Genomic DNA, 20939 nt, shown 5'->3' with positions numbered 1-20939 from the left:
TTTTGCCAATCTTCTTAAATCGGTGTCCTCTGGTTCTCAACCCTTCCACCTATGGGAACAGTTTCTTCCCATAAACTCTGTCCAAACCTCTCATGATTTTGGATACCTCTATCAAATCTCCTCTCAACCTTCTCATCTCAGAGACAGCCCCAGCTTTGCCAATCTAGCTTCGTATCTCAAGTCTCTCATCCCCAGAACACTTCTCGTAAATTTTTTCTGCACCCTCTCCAGGGCCTTGACATCCTTCCTAAAGCACTGTGCCCAGAATCGGACACAACACACGCCAGTAGAGGACAAACCAACGTTTTATAAAAGGTTCACCATAAATTGCTTTTAAACTCTTAATGGATCTATTTATAAAGCCCAGGATTCATATGCCTGATTAACTGCTTTCTCAACCTGTGCTGCATTTTGGTGTATTTTTCCAGTTGCTTCCCTCACCCAAATTAGTATTGAAGGAATTAGTATATGAAGTATTTGTGACTGATGGAACATGTAAAACGGTACTCCAAAGGACACTGAAAAGTTTAATTTCCAAACTTAAATAGAAACCAAGATATTGAAGTCCTAAATTGGGGGAAGGCTAATTTCGATGGCATCAGACAAGAACTCTCAAAAGTTGAATGGGAGAGGCTGTTTACAGGTAAAGGGACGTCTGGCAAGTGGGAGGCTCTTAAAAGTGAGATAGAAAACGTTCAGGGCCGGCATATTCCTGTTAGATGAAAGGGCAAGGCTGGCAAGTTTAGGGAACCTTGGTTGACGAGGGATATTGAGGATCTGGTCAGGACAAAAAAGGAGGCATATGTCAGGTATAGGCAGCTGGGATCGAGCGAATCCCTCGAGGAGTATAGGGGATGTAGGACTACACTTAAGAAGGAAATTAGGAGGGCGAAAAGGGGCCATGAGATTTCCCTGGCAGATAAGATAAAGGAGAAAGCTAAAAGATTCTATAAGTATATTAAGAGTAAAAGGGTAGCTAGGGAGAGAGTAGGTCCCCTTAAGGATCAGTGTGGCAATCTATGTGTGGAGCCACAGGAAATGGGCGAGGTCTTAAATGAATACTTCTCGTCTGTATTTACCGTGGAGAAGGTCATGGAAGCTAGTGAGTTCAAGGGAGGGAACAGTGATATCCTGGAGCATATCAACAGTACAAAAAGAGGAGCTGTTGGAGGTTTTGAAGCGCATTAAGGTGGATAAATCCCCAAGGCCTGACCAGGTGTATCCTTGGACGCTATGGGAAGCAAGGGAGGAGATTGCTGGGGCCCTGGCAGAGATTTTTGTAACATCGTTAGCCACGGGTGAGTTACCGGAAGACTGGAGGATAGTTAATGTTGTGCCTTTATTTAAAAAGGGCAGCAGGGATAAGCCAGGGAACTACAGGCCGGTGAGCCTTACATCAGTGGTGGGAAAGTTATTGGAAGGGATTCTGAGAGACAGGATTTATATGCATCTGGAAAGGCACGGTCTGATTAGGGATAGTCAGCATGGCTTTGTGCGTGGGAAATCATGTCTCACGAATTTGATTGAGCTTTTCGAGGAGGTGACCAAGAGGATTGATGAGGGCAGGGCGATGGACGTTGTCCACATGGACTCTAGCAAGGCCTTTGACAAGGTCCCGCATGGTAGGCTGGTCCAGAAGGTTCGAACACATGGGATCCAGGGTGAGCTAGCAAATTGGATACAAAATTGGCTTGGTGATAGGAGGCAGAGGATGGTAGTGGAGGGTTGTTTTTCAGTTTGGAGGCCGGTAACCAGTGGTGTGCCACAGGGGTTGGTGCTGGGACCTCTGTTGTTTGTCATTTATATTAATGACTTGGATGTGAATGTAAGGGGCATGATTAGTAAGTTTGCAGATGACACCAAAATTGGTGGTATAGTCGACGGTGAAAAAGGTTGTCTAAGGTTACAACAGGATATAGATAAACTGAGAAAGTGGGCAAGGGAGTGGCAAATGGAATTTAACGCAGACAAGTGTGAAGTGATGCATTTTGGGAAGTTAAATCAGGGCAGGACATATACAGTGAATGGCAGGGCCCTGGGGAGTGTTCTTGAGCAGAGAGACCTTGGAGTGCAAGTACATAGTTCCCTGAAAGTGGCAACACAGGTAGACAGGGTGGTGAAGAAGGCATATGGCATACTTGCCTTCATCAGCCGAGGCATTGAGTACAAGAGTTGGGACGTCATGTTACAGTTGTACATAACGTTGGTTAGGTCGCATTTGGAGTACTGTGTGCAGTTCTGGTCGCCGCACAACAGGAAAGATGTGATTAAGCTAGAAGTGTGCAGAAAAGATTCACGAGGATGTTGCCTGATTTGGAGGGCTTGAGTTATAAAGAGAGATTGGATAGGCTGGGTCTGTTTTCCCTGGAGCGAAGGAGGCTGAGAGGGGCTGTGATAGAGGTATATAAAATTATGAGAGGCATAGATAGGGTAGATAGCCAGAGTCTGTTTCCCATGGTAGGGGTGACTAAAACTAGATGGCATAGATTTAAGGTGAGAGGGAGGAGGTTTAAAGGGGATCAAAGGGGTAAATGTTTCACAGAAAGAATAGCGGGTATCTGGAATGAGCTGCCTGAGGAGGTGGTGAAGGCAGCAACAGCAGCGACATTCAAGTACCTGTCCAGATGCCTCTTAAATGAGCAAGGCATAGAGGGATATGGAATTAATGCAGGCAGGTGGAATTAGTATAGATAGGCATTATGGTCGGCATGGACGCGGTGGGCCGAAGGGCCTGTTTCTATGCTGTATGACTCTATATGCAGTCTGGCACCTTAAGTGAATTATTATTTTCCACATATTACACCAAAGACATGCATTAGATTTCTGCTATTCAATCCTCTCTGCCACCTAATGGTCAGTCTTCAAATGATTTGTTTGAAACCAAATAGCCAGAAGACATTTAGCACAGTCAGTCTATGTTTAGATACTGCATTGCCAAGAATCATCTGTCTATGGACCAGCACATCAGACCCAAACCCCGAGCAGCGCCGATGTCAAGACCCTACACACCGACAAGGAGTCAGTCTTGGATCGCTGGTCGGAGCACTTTGAAACTCTCTTCAGCGCCAAGTGCACAGTGCATGATACCGCCATCAATCGCATCCAACAACAGCCTGTCAAAGAAGAACTGGATGAGAGCCCATCTCTGGAGGAAACTGTGACCGCCATCAACCAGATGAAGAACAACAAAGCCCCCGGAACCGATGGAATTCCACCTGAAGCCTTGAAACATGGTGGCCCTGCCCTATACACCAAGCTCCATGAGTTTTTACGTCCTGCTGGGAACAGGGCAGGATTCCACGGGATCTTCGTGTTGCTGTTATCATCACCTTGTACAAAACAAAGGGGAAAAATCAGACTGCTCCAACTACCGTGGGATCACCCTCCTTTCTATTGCTGGGAAGATCCTGGCTAGAATAATTCTGCACGGGTTTGTGCCCATCATTGTGGAAGAAAACCTCCCAGAGAGCCAGTGTGATTTCAGAGTAAACAAAGACACCACAGACATGGTATTTGCACTCAGACAATTACAAGAAAAGTGTCGTGAGCAAAATAAAGCCCTTTAACGTCACTTTCGTAGATCTCATCAAGGTATTCGACACTGTCAGTAGAGATGGACATCACAAAAATCTTGAAAAACTTGGATGCCCAGGTTCCTGGTCATGGTGAAGCAGTTAAGCAGTTTCATGAAAATCAGTACGGACAAGTCAAGCAAAACAGCAACCTCTCAAGTCCCTTCCGTATCTCCCATGGCGTGAAACAGGGATGTGTGCTGGCCCTGACCTATTCACCATCTTTTTCAGCATGATGCTGCAGCAGGCAATGGAGGACCTTAAGGAGGGAGTTTACGTACGCTTCTGAACTGAGGGAGGCATTTTCAACCTCAGGCGTCTTCAGGCTCACACAAAGACACAAGAAAAACTCATCCGTGAACTTCTTTTCGCCACTGACTGTGCTCTCCTGGCCCGCAAACAGTCAGACCTGCAACATATAACAACACATTTTTCCGAGGCGACACAACTCTTCGGACTAAAAATCAGTTTAAAGAAAACTGAAGTCTTGCATCAGCCTGCACCTCAAGAAGAATATAGACCACCAAGCATGGTCATCGAGGGAACCAAGCTGAATGCCGTCAAGCAATTTACTTATTTGGGGAGCGTCATCTAGTTTGATGCCACCATAGACAAGGAAGTGGACAATAGGCTTTCAAAAGCAAATAGAACATTCAGCAGAGTGTACAAACGTGTGTGGAGCAACCACAGCCTCAGAACACAGACCAAGCTCAAAGTGTACAAAGCCATAGTCCTCACCACCCTTCTGTATGGCACCAAGTCATAGGTCCTATACCGCCATCATGTAAGCCTTCTAGAGCGCTTCCATCAGCGCTGCCTCCCCAGCATCCTCAAGATCCGCTGGCAGGACTGCATCACAAACACTGAAGTCCAGGAAACAGCCAACATCACCAGCATTGAGGCCATCCTCCTGCAAAGCCAACTGCGTTGGGCAGGTCACGTTGCCCAGATGGACGACAGTCGCCTCCCAAGATCGTGTTATATCGAGAGCTGACCACAGGTAAAAGGAACAGAGGAGCCCCGTGCAAACGTTTTAAGGACTCCCTGAAGAAGTCCCTCTCTGTGTGCCACATCAACCATCGCCCGTGGGAAGCACAGGCCATAGATCGTGATGCCTGGAGATGCTATATCAGGAGGATTACAGACATCTTTGAGACTGAGCGAAGAACAAGCATGAAAGAGAAAAGGAGAAGGATAGATCCAATTGCCCCCAGCAGCGACTACACCTTCACTTGTACCCGCTGTGGGAGAATCTGTTGGTCACGGATAGGCCTGACTAGCCACCAGTGGGCCTGCAAACGATGAGTGATAACTTTCCTAAAATCTTTGTCCGCGAAGAAATGCCAAGAGAGTGTGTGTCATGGACACTGCTAATAAAAGAGTGGAAGGGGGAAAAAAAGGGAGGAATTTTGAAATGAAGGTAGTTATAAATGTAGGGAAATAAGACAATAAATTTGCACACAGCTAGGTTCCACAAATAGTGACATGGAATTTATATATATGAAAAAAATTAACATCCACCTGAAAAGGCAAACGGGATCTCGGTGTAACATCTCTTCCAAAGGACAGTACCTTCAACATTACAGCAATCCCTCAGAAATGCACTAAAGTATCAGACCAGATAACGCACTCAAGTCTCTGGCGTAGAGCTTCAACACACAACCTCTGTTTCAGAAGCAAGGAGTGCCTCCACTGAGACAAGTGTGATACCCAAATGTGTAAAAGCTGAACTCAAAGAGTATAAAAAATTAGCGAAAACAGAGAAAGTGCATTTAAAAAAAAAATGGTCAAAAGGATTTAAAAGAATGTTTAGAGATAGATTGAGCGAAGGAACTTACTAATTGATTGCTTCTATAATAATGTGAGGATTACAGAATATTCACCCTTTAGTGGAATGGAGTTGTGTGTATACAAGAATTGTAGAATGATCAAAGGATTAACATAGCTGACAGATTATTTGTAGGGGATCTGACTGCACTAAAAGATAGGACACATGGATTTTCACCATCACATATCAGCTATAGGCTTTTGTCTTGCCACAGCTTATGATGATATTAAATTAAAACCATTAGCTTGCTGAAAAAGAATCAGGTAGTGTCAGTATTAAAATCCTGGGCTTCATAATCGAAGAACACAGGCATACCGACTGGAGGTTGGCCCAGATGTCAACGATATCATCATGTTCCCAACAGTGGACAGCTCAGTCTAAAAGCTTAATTTTTGAAACTTTCTTGAAGGTAACTCATAATGGCTAAACAAGACCCCATCTGGAAAACCACAAGCTCCTTCTATGCAAACAGCTAGAACATTTTCTATCTTGCATCTAATTCTCATCCTTCTTTTCTGCTAACACAGCAAACAGACCTGTGCAAGTCAGCTCATGCAGCATTTATATTGTATTTTTAATGGCCGCAATGAACAGTATTATCCCTTCACATCTCCACCATCTACACTAAATAACAATGTTCTTCCTACCATGAAGTACATTCGCTTTCGAATCCATTGTGTACATCCTGCTGGCTGCTAGAAGGTCTGTTGATCGGATATTTGGATTGGAGACAGCCACATGACTAAGGGTGAACATCTGAAAATAAATAAAAAGTAAAATGATGACTAAACAAATCATTATTTGCAGTTCAAACGAATTAATTGCCTTATGCCCGTCACTATGTAATGCCAATAATGTCTATGTTGTTGCATTAATTATGGTCAAAGGTTTTTTGTGTAGTTAGTGACTTGCACATTTGTGTGGCATGCTATTAACAATTACTTCGTTGAACAGTAGCTGTTTGAATAATTTGAGTAGTCTGAAGGATTACTGGAATGTGACAAAATGCACACTGATCAGTTGAATATAATTTAAATAATTAACTTTCAGAACAAAGTATTCAGCTCAAGTGTGCCGTAGCAAAGTTAGGGGGAATAGTAAAACCAGGAATCATTTTCCAGAGGGCAATCTCACATCCTAGCTCTGCTGCAGAGAGAACAGATCCTGTCCAAGATGCAGCCTACAGAAGTCTGAGCACTATCAGCTTCCAAGTGCTCTGACTGTCAGTGAACTTAAGCACATTGTTGAAAAGCATGGGAGAGTTCAGCTCCAATTTGTATGGGGTTTTTTGAGAAGGGCATTTATTTACTTAGCGAATGCAAATTCCTGAAGCCAAGCGATAGCTTGAATTTAAGGTCATTAGTCTGCCACTTAGTCTGTAGAGCGGACACTCCTTGGTAATGTGCAGCATTGATTAAGTCTCTCCACAAATGCAGAAGGGGGTTTGGACTGAGGCCCCAGCAGTGGAGGTTGGCTGCACAGGGACCCTGGCTTGTCTTGAACCTGTTTAGCAAGGACCACTCTCACTGTGGTAGTTCAAAGCCTGCTATTCGACAGATCGGGTTTGTCACAAGGAACTTGTTCGTGAGTTCCTGAGTTTCCCATTCCTTGATCCAAAGGATGTCTTGCTGGTAGATCTTGTTCAGGAAGGTTGCTCCATATGGGGCACCAAGATGGAAGGTGGGCAGCAGGTGGATTGAACATGTCATTATGGAGTGGTAGGTGAGGTGCAGCATGGATGGTTTCAGCCAGCTTCTGGGTTTACGTCAGTCGGCAGATGTGTGGGGGAGTGATGTTTGCAAGGACAAGAAGCCAGGGGAGGGGTGTTGAGCGGAGGGTTCCAGTTATGATGCACATTGTTGCATTCAATTGAGTATCAACAAGATGCGTATGTGATGACCTAAGCCAGACGGGTGCTCTGCTGCTGAGTATGATAGGGCAAGTGCTGAGGTTCAGATTGTTGTGGCAGCAGTGCCCCACGTAGATCTAACAAGTTTGATTAATAGGTTGTTGCTGGTTGTGACCTTAGCTGCTGTTTCCTTCTGTTACGACCGAGGCGGGAGGAATGCACTGTTTTTCTAGTTCCACTTCTCCACAGGTCGCAACATATATTTAAATTTTTTCCCAATTACCAATACGGTTGATCATAGACTCTATTTTTATCCCTAAATAAAATATACCAACCAGGTTTCTTTAATAAAAACAAAGTTTCTCAGTTGATTATAAAACCAGACATAACTAGTATGAAGGAAAGCATTAAAACAGAGAGAAATATGGAGGTTCCCTTTTACTGTAGCCCCTCACACACATACATACACCGGTTAACTGAAAAAAGAGATTTTCTCTTTTGAGTTCAATTACAAAAAAAACCCCAGAAAAAATACTTTGGCCAAATACTTGCTAATTCTTGAAGAAAATAGAGAAGATATGGAAAGGTGTCAAATGTCCTTTGTTTTGGGTTGCCATCCCAAATACTTTTAGATGGCTGACTCTGGGATCTTCCTACAACAGTTCTTTTCAGGCAACGTTCAGGATCAGTTTCGCAGGCTTTTCAGGAGAAATGCGGCAATGTCACAAGATTCAAGCTTCCTGACCCCTATAAATCTTGACCGGTCACTTCTTTGTAAACATCATTCCCCAAGTCAAAAAAACCCTGCTGGGTAATTATCTGAAGACAGGTGACTTCCAGCAAGGGCTTGTTATTAGCACTCCTTGATTCTTCCAGTAATTGTTTGTTTTGAAACCAAGTCCAGAAGACCTGCCAATGACCTCTTTTCTAAACAAAATACAACATCCAGAATCTATGGAATCCTTTTCCGTTTTAAAACCCAAAAAAATTTAACAAAAAAATGGAAGCACTTATAACACTTCAGATGCTCCCAGAAGGACAGAGTCTTATCCAGTCACTCCCAAGTATGTTGGGTTAAGATCATGCTTTAGACTCTGACCATCCATGTACATATGCAATTCTTCTTTGGCACTGGCATTGTGGAGGAGGAATACACTGGATATGGTTTCAAAGGGATTCACTGTGAGACGCCATGTGCTGCAGTAGTCTGTCAACTTTGTAATGTCTTCGTTAAGGATCTGGTCCAGGGTGCAGAAGGATAGAGCTTGGGTGCCACAACAGATGTCATCAACGTAGATGAACTTGCGAGACATGGTTGTTAGCAGCTTATTTGTATATATGTTGAACAGCATTGGGGCTAGCACTGATCCCTGTGGTAGTCCGTTAGCCAGCGATCTCCATACGAACATACGAATTAGAAGCAGGAGTAGGCCATTCGGCCCCTTGGGCCTGCTCCACCATTCAACCAGATCATGGCTGATCTGATTGTAACCTCAATTCCACATTACCACCTACCCACATTAATCTTTTACCCCCTTACCAAGAACCTATCTACCTCTGCTTTAAAAATATTCAAAGACTCTGCTTCCACCACCTTTTGAGGAAGAGAGTTCCAAAAGACATGACCCTCTGAGAAAAAAAATTCTCCTCATCTCTGTCTTAAATGGGTGACCCCTTATTTTTAAACAGTGACTCCTAGTTCTAGATTCTCCCACAAGAGGAAATATCCTTTCCACGTTCACCCTGTCAAGACCCCTCAGGATCTGATAAGTTTCAATCAAGTCGCCTCTTCCTCTTCTAAACTCCAGCGGATACAAGCCTAGACTGTCCAACTTTCCTCATAAGACAACCCGCCCATTCCGGGTATTAGTCTCGTAAACCTTCTTTGAACTGCTTCCAATTCAATTACATCCTTCCTTAAATAAGGAGACCAATATTGTACATTGTACTCCAGATGTGGTCTCCCCAATGCCCTGTATAACTGAAGCATAACCTCCCTACTTCGGTATTCAATTACCCTTGCAATAAACAATAACATTCTATTAGCTTTCCTAATTACTTGCCGTACCTGCATACTAACCTTTTGCGATTCATACAATAGGACACCCAGATCCCTCTGCATCTCAGAGCTCTGCAATCCTTAACCATTTAGACAATGTGCATCTTTTTTATCCTTCCTGCCAAAATGGACAATTTTCCACTTTCCCACATTATACTCCATTTGCCAGATCTTTGCCAACTCACTGAACCTATCTATATCCCTTTGTAGCCTCCTTATGTCCTCTTCATGACTTACTTTCTTAACTTTCTTTGTGTCATCAGCAAATTTAGCAACCATACCTCCGGTCCCTTCATCCAAGTCATTTATATAAATTGTAAAAAGTTGAGGCCCCAGCACTGTTCCCTGTGGCATGCCACTCATTACATCTTGCCAACCAGAAAATGACCCATTTATGCCTACTCTAATAAAAGCAAAATACTGCGGATGCTGGAAATCTGAAACAAAAACAAGAAATGCTGGAATCACTCAGCAGGTCTGGCAGCATCTGTGGAAAGAGAAGCAGAGTTAACGTTTCGGGTCAGCGACCCTTCTTCGGAACTCTGCCTTCTCTGTGTTCTGTTAGCTGGCCAATCTTCTATCTATGCCAATATGTTATCCCCTACACGATGAGCTTTTATTTTCTGCAATAACTTTTGATGTGGCACCTTATCAAATGCTTTCTGGAAATCCAAGTACAGTACATTCACCGGTTCCCCTTTATCCACAGACAATGCTACTTCTTCAAAGAACTTCAATAAATTGGTTAAACATGATTTCCCTTTCACAAAACCAGGTTGACTCTTCCTGATTACATGGATTTTTTCTAAGTGCCCTGCTATAACATCTTTATAATAGCTTCTAACATTTTTGCTATGCCAGATGTTAAGCTAACTGGCCTGTAGTTTCCTGCTTTCTGTCTCCCTCCCTTTTTGAATAAAGGAGTTCAATTGGCTGTTTTCCAATCTAATGGAACCTTCCCCGAATCTAGGGAAGTTTGGAAAATTAAAACCAACGCATCAACTATCTCACTAGCCACTTCTTTTAAGACCCTTGGATGAAGTCCATCAGGACCTGGGGACTTGTCAGCCCGCAGCTCCAACAATTTGCTCAGTACTACTTCCCAGCTAATAGTAATTTGCTTGAGTTCCTCCCTCCCTTCCATTTCCTGATTTACAGCTATTTCTGGGATGTTACTTATATCCTCTATGGTGAAGACCGATGCAAAATACCTGTTCAATTCATCTGCCATCTCCTTATTTTCCCTTATTAATTCCCCAGATTCACTTTCTATTGGACCAACGCTCACTTTGTTAACTCTTATTTTTTTAAAATATCTATAGAAACTCTTACTATCTGTTTTTATATTTCTCGCCAGTTTTCTCTCGTACTCCAGCTTTTCCCTTATTAATCTTTTAGTCGTTCTTTGCTGCTATTTATATTCTGTTCAATCTTCTGACCTGCCACCCATCTTTGCACAACACAATTATATGCTTTTTCTTTAAGTTTGATACTAGCTTCAACTTTTTTCGTTAACCACAGATGGCGGGTCTTCCCCTTGGAATTTTCCTTTCTTGTTGGAATGTATCTATTGTGTGTATTCTGAAATATCCCCTTCAATGCCTGCCACTGTATCTCTATTGAACTATCCCTTAACCTACTTTGCCAGTTCACTTTTGCTAGCTCTGCTTTCATGCCCTCATAATTGCCCTTATTTAAGTTTAAAATGCTAGTCTGAGACCCACTCTTCTCTCCCTCAAACTGAATGTAAAATTCAGTCACATTATGATCACTGCTGCCGAGGGGCGCCTTCACTATGAGGTCATGAATTAATCCTATCTCGTTGCACAAAACCAGGTCTAGTATAGCCTGCTCTCTAGTTGGCTCCAGAACGTGCTATTCTAAGAAACTATCCCGAAAATATTCTATGAACTCCTCATCTAGGCTACCTTTGCCTATTTGATTTTTCCAGTCTATATGTAGATTAAAATCCCCCATGATCATCGTTGTACCTATCTGACAAGCACCCATTATTTCTTCCTTTATACCCTGTCCTACCACAAGAACACAAGAAATCAGAGCAGAAGCAGACCATATGCTCTGCCATTCAATACAATCATGGCCGATCTTGGGCTTCAATTCCACTTTCCTGCCCGCTCCCCATATGCCTTGATTCCCTGAGAAACCAAAAATCTATCTATCCCAGTCTTAAATGTATTCATCGATGGAGCATCCACAATCCTCTGGGGTAGAGAATTCCAAAGATTCATAACCCTTTGAGTGTAGTAATTGCTCCTCGTCTCAGTCCTAAATGATCGGCCCCTTATTCTGAGACTGTGCCACCGCGTTCTAGATTTTCCATCCAGTGGAAACAATCTCTCAGCTTCTACCCTATCAAGCCCTTTCAGAATCTTGTATGTCTCAATTAGATCGCCTTTCATTCTTCTAAAATCGAGAGAATATCGGTCCAATTTACTCAGCCTTTCATCATAGGTCAACACCCCCCATCCCAAGGAGCAATTTAATAAATCTTCCCTGCACCGTCTCCAATGCAAGTATATCCCTTCTTAAATCTGGAAACTAAAACTGCACACAGTATTCCAGGTATGGTCTCACCAAAGCCCTGTACAATTTTAGTAAGACTTCTTTATTCCTGTACGCCAATCCCCTTGCAATATAGGCCAACATGCCATGTGCCTTCCTCATAGCCTGCTGCACCTGCATGTTAACTTTGTGCGTTCATTGTACGAGTACCCCAAGTCTCTCTGAACATCAACACATACCAGTTTCACACCTTTTAAAAAATATTCTGCTTTTCTATTTTTATGATCAAAGTGAACAACTTCACACTTCCCTACATTATACTCCATTTGCCATCTTGTTGTCCACTCATTTAACCTGTCTATATCTCTGTGCAGACTCTCTATGTCCTCCCTGCAGCTTACCATTCCACCGAGCTTTGTATCATCAGCAAGCTTAGATACATTACTCTCTGTCTCTTCATCCAAGTTATTAATATAGAGTGCAAGTAGCTGAGGCCCCAGCACTGAACCTTGTGGCATCCCACTATTCACTGCCTGCCAACTTGAAAATGTCCCATTTATGCCACTCTCTGCTTCCTGCAGTTCCCCCTATTTTCTCTCTACCTCCTTTCTTGAAACATTTGCCAACTTCCAATCTGACGGGACCATTCCTGAATCTAAGGAATTCTGGAAAATCATAGCCAGCGCATCCACCATCTCCGCAACTATCTCTTTTGCATCCCTAGGGTGTAGGCCATCTGGTCCTGGGGACTTGTCAGATTTTAGTCTCAAGTTTCTCCAATACTTTTTCTCAGCTAATATCAAATTCCTAATTTCCTCAGTTTTGTCAGCCCCTAGGTTACAGGCTATTTCAGGTATGGAACTTGTGTCTTCTACTGTGAAGACAGACACAAAATATTTGTTCAATGCCTCTGCCATTTCCTCATTCCCCATAATGATTTCTCCTGTCTCTGCTTCTAAGGGACCAACATCTACTTTAACTACTCTCTTCCTTTTTATGTACTTATAAACGCTCTTACAATCTGTTTTTATATTGCTGACTAGTTTACTCTCATATTCTATTTTTCCCCTTTTTATCAACTTTTTGGTGGCCCTTTGTTGGTTTCTAAAACACTGGCAATCCTCAGGCTTACTACTATTTTTTGCAATATTGTAAACTCTTCTATTAGTCTACTATCCTTAACTTTCTGAGCGAGTCACGAATGGGTCTTTCTTGATGAGTTTTTTTTAAAAGTTTAGTTTAGTTTAGAGATACAGCGCTGAAACAGGCCCTTCGGCCCACCGAGTCTGTGCCGACCATCAACCACCCATTTATACTAATCCTACACTAATTCCATATTCCTACCACATCCCCACCTGTCCCTATATTTCCCTACCACCTACCTATACTAGGGGCAATTTTTATAATGGCCAATTTACCTATCAACCTGCAAGTCTTTGGCATGTGGGAGGAAACCGGAGCGCCCGGAGGAAACCCACGCAGAGACAGGGAGAACTTGCAAACTCCACACAGGCAGTACCCAGAATTGAACCCGGGTCGCTGGAGCTGTGAGGCTGCGGTGCTAACCACTGCGCCGCTTTTGAATGGAATGTACTTTTGTTGAACCCTTTGAATTGTTTCTTTAAATGTTTCCCACTGTTCATTTACCACCATACCTTCCAGTCTATTTACCCAATTAAGCTTAGCCAGTTCTCCCCTCATACCTTCGTAATTGGCTTTGTTGAAGTTTAAGTTTTTTTTGTGATTGAAATCTGTCACTTACAAACTTAACATGAAATTCAATGGTATTATGATCACTATTTCCCAGTGGATCTTTTACTATGACATATCTTATTAACCCTGCTTCATTACACAATACGAGATCCAAGATAGCTTTATCCCTATAGGTTCTACAGTGTATTGCTCTAAGAAACGGTCACGAAAACAGTCTACAAATTCATCTTCTAGACCACTGTTGCCAATTTGATTGCCCTAGATTAAATTGCAGATTAAAGTCCCCCACAATTAATCCATTACCTTTTTTACATGCTCCAATAACTTTCCATTTAATGTTCTTCCAATAATATAACTACTGGTAGGGGGCCTGTAAACTACTCCCACCAGTGTTTTCTGACTCCTGCTATTCGTAATTTCCACCCAAACTGATTCTACTTCATGATCTTCTGAGGACAGATTCCTTCTTATGTCATCCTTTACTATCAGGGCTACCCCGCCTCCTTTGCCATTCTGTCTGTCTCGCTGAAATATTGTGCACCCTGGAATATTCATTTCTCAACCTTGATCTCCTTCTAACCATGTCTAGGTAATGGCAATTAGATCTAGATCATCTACCTCTCTTCGTGTCACTAATTCATCTATCTTATTACAGATGCAATTCAGATAAAGGAACTTAAATGTCATTGTTTTACCTCTATTCCCTGCAATGACCTTATTTGCCGATGTACAATTTTTGTTAAACTCACTATCCCTTCCTGTCTCATTCTGTTGGCAATTACCCACATCACTATCCTGCTCTGATGCCCTGTCCTCTCTCTTTGGATTTCTAAATTTCCCTTTACCCAAGCCACCCCCTCCCCCAGTTAGTTTAAAGCCCTGTCCACAGCCCTAGTTATGCCATTGGCCAGGACACTGGTCCCAGCCCAGTTCAAATGAAGTCCATCCCAATGGAATAGCTCCCTCTTCCCTGAGTACTGATGCCAGTGCCCCAAGAATCGAAACCCCTTCTTCCCACACCATTCTTTGAGCCATGTATTCTCTAATCTGCTTGACCCTGTGCCACTTGGCTCAGGTAACAATCTGGAGATGATTACTTTTGATGTTCTGCATTTTAGTTTGGACCCTAACTCCTCAAATTCTCTAAGCAGATCATTTCTGGTTCTACCAATGTCATTGGTTCCCACATGGACCATGGCAACTGGATCCTCCCCCTCCCACTCCAGGATCCTCTCCAGCCATGAGGAGACGTCCTTAACCTTGACACCATGCAGGCAACACAGCCGTCGGAGCACCCAGTTGCAGCTGCAGGAAACAGTATCTATCCCCCTGACCAAACTGTCTCCTATCACTACCACATTCCTCTTCACTCCCTCCATCGGAATGGCATCTTTCACCATGGTGCCATAGTCAGTCCGCTCATCCACCTTGCAGTCCTTCTCTTCATTTACACAGGTAGCAAGGACCTCGCACCTGTTGGACAAGGTCAGGGGCTGAGGCTCCTCTATCACTACATGCTGATTCCCCTTAACTGCCTCACTCGCAGTCACACCCTCCTGTCCCTGACCACTGGCCATCTCTAATGGTCTCCCTACTCTAAGGGGTGTGACAGCCTCCTGGAACACAGTGTCCAGATAACTCTCCCCCTCCCTGATGCTCCGCAATATCTGCAACTCAGTCTCCAGCTCAGCAATTCTGAGCTGAAGTTGTGCAACCTACAGACACTTAATGCAAACATAGTTGTCTGGGATTGCAGTGCATTCCACAGATTCCCACATCCTGCAGTTGAAGCACACCACCAGCCCTGCCATCTCTGTACAACCTTATTTTTAAAATTAGGATAGAGGCTTTCAAAGCATCTGATCACTCCTGCACTTGGTCTCGGAGTAAGAGAGTTGCATTGGTCCTATGAGAAGGGCATATGCATTCAGTCTTCTCTTAGGGCGATAACAATGTCTGCTCCCCTACCAGCTTCTCAAGCAGTGCCCATATTGGTGCCAGACTGCCAGCTGAACTAGAGTGCTCTCACTGCCAGTGAGATGCTGCAGTCAGGCCTCTACAGCCAGAGGTCCTTCAAGTCACTAAGAGTCTTCAGTGAAAGCACATCAACTTTCCACCGCCCAAGCCATAGCAATTGGGGAAGCACCTCTAAGCAGCACCAGAACAGGCAAACAACATAGAAGACAGCCATTAGGGATTTGCATGAGCATGATTTTTAGTTTTCAAACGTAACTGTTCATTTAACAATTGAATAGTGATGAACCACTTTTTTTCTATGTGCGTAGTCTCTGTATATCAGCATTGACCTCAACATGCCTACTGATGTCAGCCCAATCAGTAGGAGTAAAAAAAACCCAGCTACAATCCAAACAGGAACAACTGGTTAATTCAACACTGTTGGGCTGTGCAATCAGACTGCGAGTAGAATATTTTCTGCATTCCACCTATGCCTGCCAAACATGCGAACTTGAAGGATGCCCTACTGCAAACAAATTCCATCGTGCAGGACTAGTAATTACACTCTTATTGCAGAAAATAAATACATTACTAGGTTAAACCATTACAAAATGTATTTTAGAGTTAATGAGCTCTTACCAGTAGCATATGAAGAGAGCGGAAATCCTTACTGGAATTGAAATGCTTCTGTAAAATATCCTTCACAGTCTTATCTTTGCACAGACACTGGCAGGGTAACAATATTTCAGTGGGTGTTAAATAGCTGCAAGTAGTCCAAGCAAATTGCAAAACAGACAACAAAGGAACAATATGATTTGACTTACTTAGGTAGACCTCAGATTGCCACTCATGGATGTCTTCTGGTAAACAGGATATAATGTCAGAAAGTGCCAGATTATTAATAATAATCTAATGAGCTGTGAGGATTACACGATGACCATGACACAAATGGGATTATTTTCCAAACTACTTTTTGTTGAGAATATAAAAAATAATTTTTGCTGGTCATCTTTGTGTACACAAACCTTCGCTCTTACTAACCTGAATCTTTTTTTTTTATTTATTCATTTACAGGATGTGATTGTTGATGGCAAGGCCAGCATTTATTCTCATCTACAATTGTCCTCAAGACGGTGGTGATGAGTCACCGCCTTGAACCACTGCAGTCCGTGAGGTGAAGGTACTCCACAGTGCGTTAGGGAGCAGTTTCAAGAATTTTGACCCATCGATGAAGAAGGAACGGCGATATATTTCCAAGTCAAGATGGTGTGAGACTTGGGAGAGAAACTTGGTGGTGTTCCCATGCGCCTCCTGGGTGGCACAGGTTGTGGGTTTGGAAGGTGCTGTCGACGAAGTCTTGGCAAGTTGCTTCACTGCATCTTGTAAATGGTACACACTGCAACCATGTTGCGCTGGTGGTGGAAGGAATGAATGTTTAAGATGGTGGATGGGGTGCCAATCAAGCAATCTGCTTTGTCCTGTATTTTGTTTTTATTTATTCATGGGATTTGGGTGTTGCTGGAAAGGCCAGCATTTATTGCCCATCCCTAATTGCCCTTGAGAAGGTGGTGGTGAATGGCCTTGTTGAACCGCTGCAGGCTTGGGGTGTAGGTACACCAACAATGCTGTTAGGGAGGGAGTTTCAGGATTTTGACCCAGTGACAGTGAAGGAATGGCGATATAGTTCCAAGTCAGAATGGCATGTGGCTTGGAGGGGAACTTGCAGGTGGTGATGTTCCCATGCATCTGCTGCCCTTGTCCTTCCAGGTGGTAGAGGTCACAGGTTTGGAAGGTGCTGTGGAAGGAGCCTTGGTGAGTTGCTGCAGTGCATCTTGTAGATGGTACATACTGCTGCCACTGTGCATCGGTGGTGAAGGGATTGAATATTGAAAGTGGTGGATGGGGTGGCAATCAAGCAGGCTGCTTTGACCTGGATGGTGTGGAGCTTCTTGTGTTGTTGGAGCTTCACCCATCCAGGCAAGGATCATATTCCATCATGCTCCTGTCCTGTGCCTTGCAGATGGTGGACAGGCTTTGGGGAGTCAGGTGGTGAGTCACTTCCTGCAGAATACCCAGCCTCTGGTCTGGTCTTGCAGCCCCAGTATTTTATATGGTCATCCAGTTAGGTTTCTGGTCAATGGTGATGGCCCCTAGGGTGTTGATGTGGGGGATTCAACAACGATAATGCCATAAAATGTCAAGAGGCAGTGGTTTGACGCTCTTGTTGGAGTTGTTTGTTGTCTGGCACTTGTGTGACACAGATGTTGCTAGCCATTTGTCAGCCTAAGCTTGGATGTTGTCCAGGTCTTGTTGCATGTGGATTGCTTCATCATCTGAGGAATTGCAATGGAACTGAACACTGCACAACCACCACCAAACATACCCACTTCTGAGCTTATAATATAGGGAAGGTAATTGATGAAGCGGCACAGTGGCCAGCACCGCAGCCTCACAGCTCCAGCGACCCGGGTTCAATTCTGGGTACTGCCTGTGTGGAGTTTGCAAGTTCTCCCTGTGTCTGCGTGGATTTCCTCCGGGTGCTCCGGTTTCCTCCCACAGCCAAAAGACTTGCAGGTTGATAGGTAAATTGGCCATTATAAATTGCCCCTAGTATAGGTAGGTGGTAGGGGAAGATAGGGACAGGTGAGGATGTGGTAGGAATATGGGATTAGTGTGGGATTAGTATAAATGGGTGGTTAATGATTGGCACAGACTCGGTGGGCCGAAGGGCCTGTTTCAGTGCTGTATCTCTAAATCTAAAAAATCAAAATCAGCTGAAGATGGTTGGGCCCAGGACACTACCCTGAGGAACTCCTGCAGCAATGTCCTGGGGTTGAGATGACGAGCTTCCAACAACTACAACCATCTTCCTTTGTGCTAGGTGTGACTCCAGCCAGGGAAGAGTACCCCCCCCCCCCCCCCCCCCCCCAATGCCCATTGACTTAAATTTTTTTTTTTTTTTACCAGGGATCCTTGATGTCACACTCAGTCAAAAGTTGTCTTAATGTCAGAGGCAGTCACTCTGACTTCACTTCTCAAACTCAGCTCTGTTGTTCATGTTTGCATCAAGGCTGTAATGAGTTCTGGTGCCAAGTAGACCTTGTGGAACCCAAACATCAATGAGCAGGTTATTGATGAGTAATGCTGCTTGATAGCACTGTTGACTACACATCACTTTGTCAATGATCAAGAGTAGGCAGCTAGAGTGGTAATTGGATTTGTCCTGCTTTTTGCAAACAGGTGATACCTGAACAATTTTTCACTTTGTCGGGTAGATGCCAGTGTTGTATCTGTACTGGAACAGTTTGGCCAGGGGTGCAGCTAGTTCTGGAGCCACAAGTCTTCAACACTGCAGCTGGGAGGTTGTCAGGGCCTTTGCTGCATCCAGTGCGTTCAGCAGTTTCTTGATTATCAAATGGAGTGACCTGAATTGGCCAATGACTGGCAGTGATGGTAGAGATCTCAGAAGGAGGCCAATCTAGGTCATCCATTCTGTACTTCTGGATGAAGATGGTTGTGAAAGCTTCAGCATTGTCTTTTGCATCATATGCTGGGCTGTGCTATTGTTGAGGATCTCACTGGACTTGGGCAAATATCCCTTGAGTGTATGCTATGGGAGAAAAAGTGTGGATCCCATATAGAAACTCCACCTACATGCATTTCTCATTAGTTTAGCTTATAGCTGATTCACTTCTTTGTCAGTAAAATTGAGGGCATTCATTTAGCCACCTGTTACTTCCCTCCCTACCCCACAAAGCCAATCTTCCCCTAGGCTCTCCTCTGCTCTAGCCTTGAACTCACATTTTTCTCCAGTTTCTCTTCTACTTGTCCTCTGAACTTATCTTGTCCGGAAAACCCACCTCTTGCTCCCTTGATACCATGCCCACTAAACTGCTTACCACCTAACTTTCCTTCCTTTCCCTCCATGCTAGCTATCTACATAAATAGTTTGGTTTGCTCAAATATTAATCCCCTGCTCAAGAAACCTACTGTTGACTCATCTGTCCTGGAAAACTATCAACCCATCTCCAACCTTCTTTTCTTCACCAACGTCCTTTAATGTGTTGTTGCATGCCAAATCTGTGCCCATCTTTTTCAACTCCTTGTTTGAATCTCTCTGATCAGGTTTTCGCCCCTCCTACACCACCGAAACAGGTCCAACCATAAAAAGACATCTTTTGTTACTGTAACTACTGTTCATTCACACCTCCTCAATCTCTCTGTAGCCTTTGACACCATCGCAACACCCTTTTCCTCCAACACATCTCCTCTGTTGTTCAGCGCAGTGGGGCTGCCCCCGCATGGTTTAATACTTGCCTAAACAACCAAAGCCATAGAAACTCCAGCAGTTTCCTCTCTTCCTGCACCATTATCTCTGGAGTCTTCCAAGGATCTATCCTTGGTCCTCTCATTTTCCTTATCTGCATGCTGTCCTTTGGTACCATTACCTGAAGAGATGGGGTCAGCTTCCACACATACGTTGGCAGAACCGGACTCCAACTCTCGGCCACCTCTTTTGATCCTTCCACCACATTTGTCATCTGATACCCAGACTTGGATAAGCTGCAAACTCCTCCAATTAAAATACAGAGAAGACTGAAAACAGCTTCCGTCACTGCCTCAAACTTTGTACGCTTCCCACTACTACGCCCTCTCTAGGGCCACTGTCTCGAGTTGAACCAGACTGTTTGGAGCCTCTGCATCCTATTTATCTTGAGCTGAGCTTCCAACTCCATATCCTCTCAATCATAAAGAATGCCTAGTTCCACCTTGATAACATCACTTGCCTCCGTCCCTCCCTCAACACAAGTGCTGCGATGACTTTGCCAAATCCTGATTATTTTAATGGATTCCTGGCCAGTCTCCCATCCTCCACTCTCTAAACTTCAGCTCATCCAAAAGTGTGCTTCTGCATTCTATCTCGCACCATACCCAGAGTCCTTGCTGACTTAACATTGGCTTCCTGTACCAAAGCCTCAAATTTAAAATCAATTAATTTCTTAATTCCTACCTATTCCCAGAGAAGTCTCATTTCCTTTGACTGGTCTTGTGCATCCCCCTCACCTCTTCCTTCAAGATCACCCTGAAAACTTACCTCACTGGTCAAGCTTTTGGTCACCTTTCCCAATATTTCCTTCTTTCACCCAGTGTCCATTTTTGTCTGATTGTGCCTCTCTGAAGTGCCTTGGGCTGCTTGGCTATGTTAAAGGTGCCATTTGAAGGATTTTTTTTTTAAATTACAACTGCTAAGCATGGTGAAGAGCTTCAGTGCATTAGGCAGACAGTTACCTAACAAAAACAACTGAGGACTGGAATATATATATTTGCGAGCTAATCAAACGTTATTTCCTGAACCGAGTCATAAGACCATATATATGATTATGGATGAGGCAAGCCATTCTGGCAATCTTAGTTCATCCATCCAGAGAATTCAACATC

At 43.8% G+C, this 20939-nt stretch overlaps 1 protein-coding gene across 1 annotated transcript in view; it reads right to left on the bottom strand.

Annotated features, from left to right (window-relative positions):
- orc4 (origin recognition complex, subunit 4) overlaps nt 1–20939 on the bottom strand; it is a 173772-nt gene that overhangs the window by 27347 nt on the left and 125486 nt on the right. The window contains exons 6-7 of the mRNA XM_068036262.1: nt 16140–16226; nt 6048–6156 (exon numbers count right to left, since the gene is read on the bottom strand). Coding sequence (XP_067892363.1) covers nt 6048–6156; nt 16140–16226 — 196 coding nt within the window. The remainder of the gene's footprint in view (nt 1–6047; nt 6157–16139; nt 16227–20939) is intronic.

The sequence above is a fragment of the Heterodontus francisci genome, chromosome 7 (genome assembly GCF_036365525.1).
Source record: "Heterodontus francisci isolate sHetFra1 chromosome 7, sHetFra1.hap1, whole genome shotgun sequence".
Lineage (NCBI taxonomy): Eukaryota > Metazoa > Chordata > Chondrichthyes > Heterodontiformes > Heterodontidae > Heterodontus > Heterodontus francisci.
This window is presented reverse-complemented; position numbering and strand designations above follow the sequence as displayed.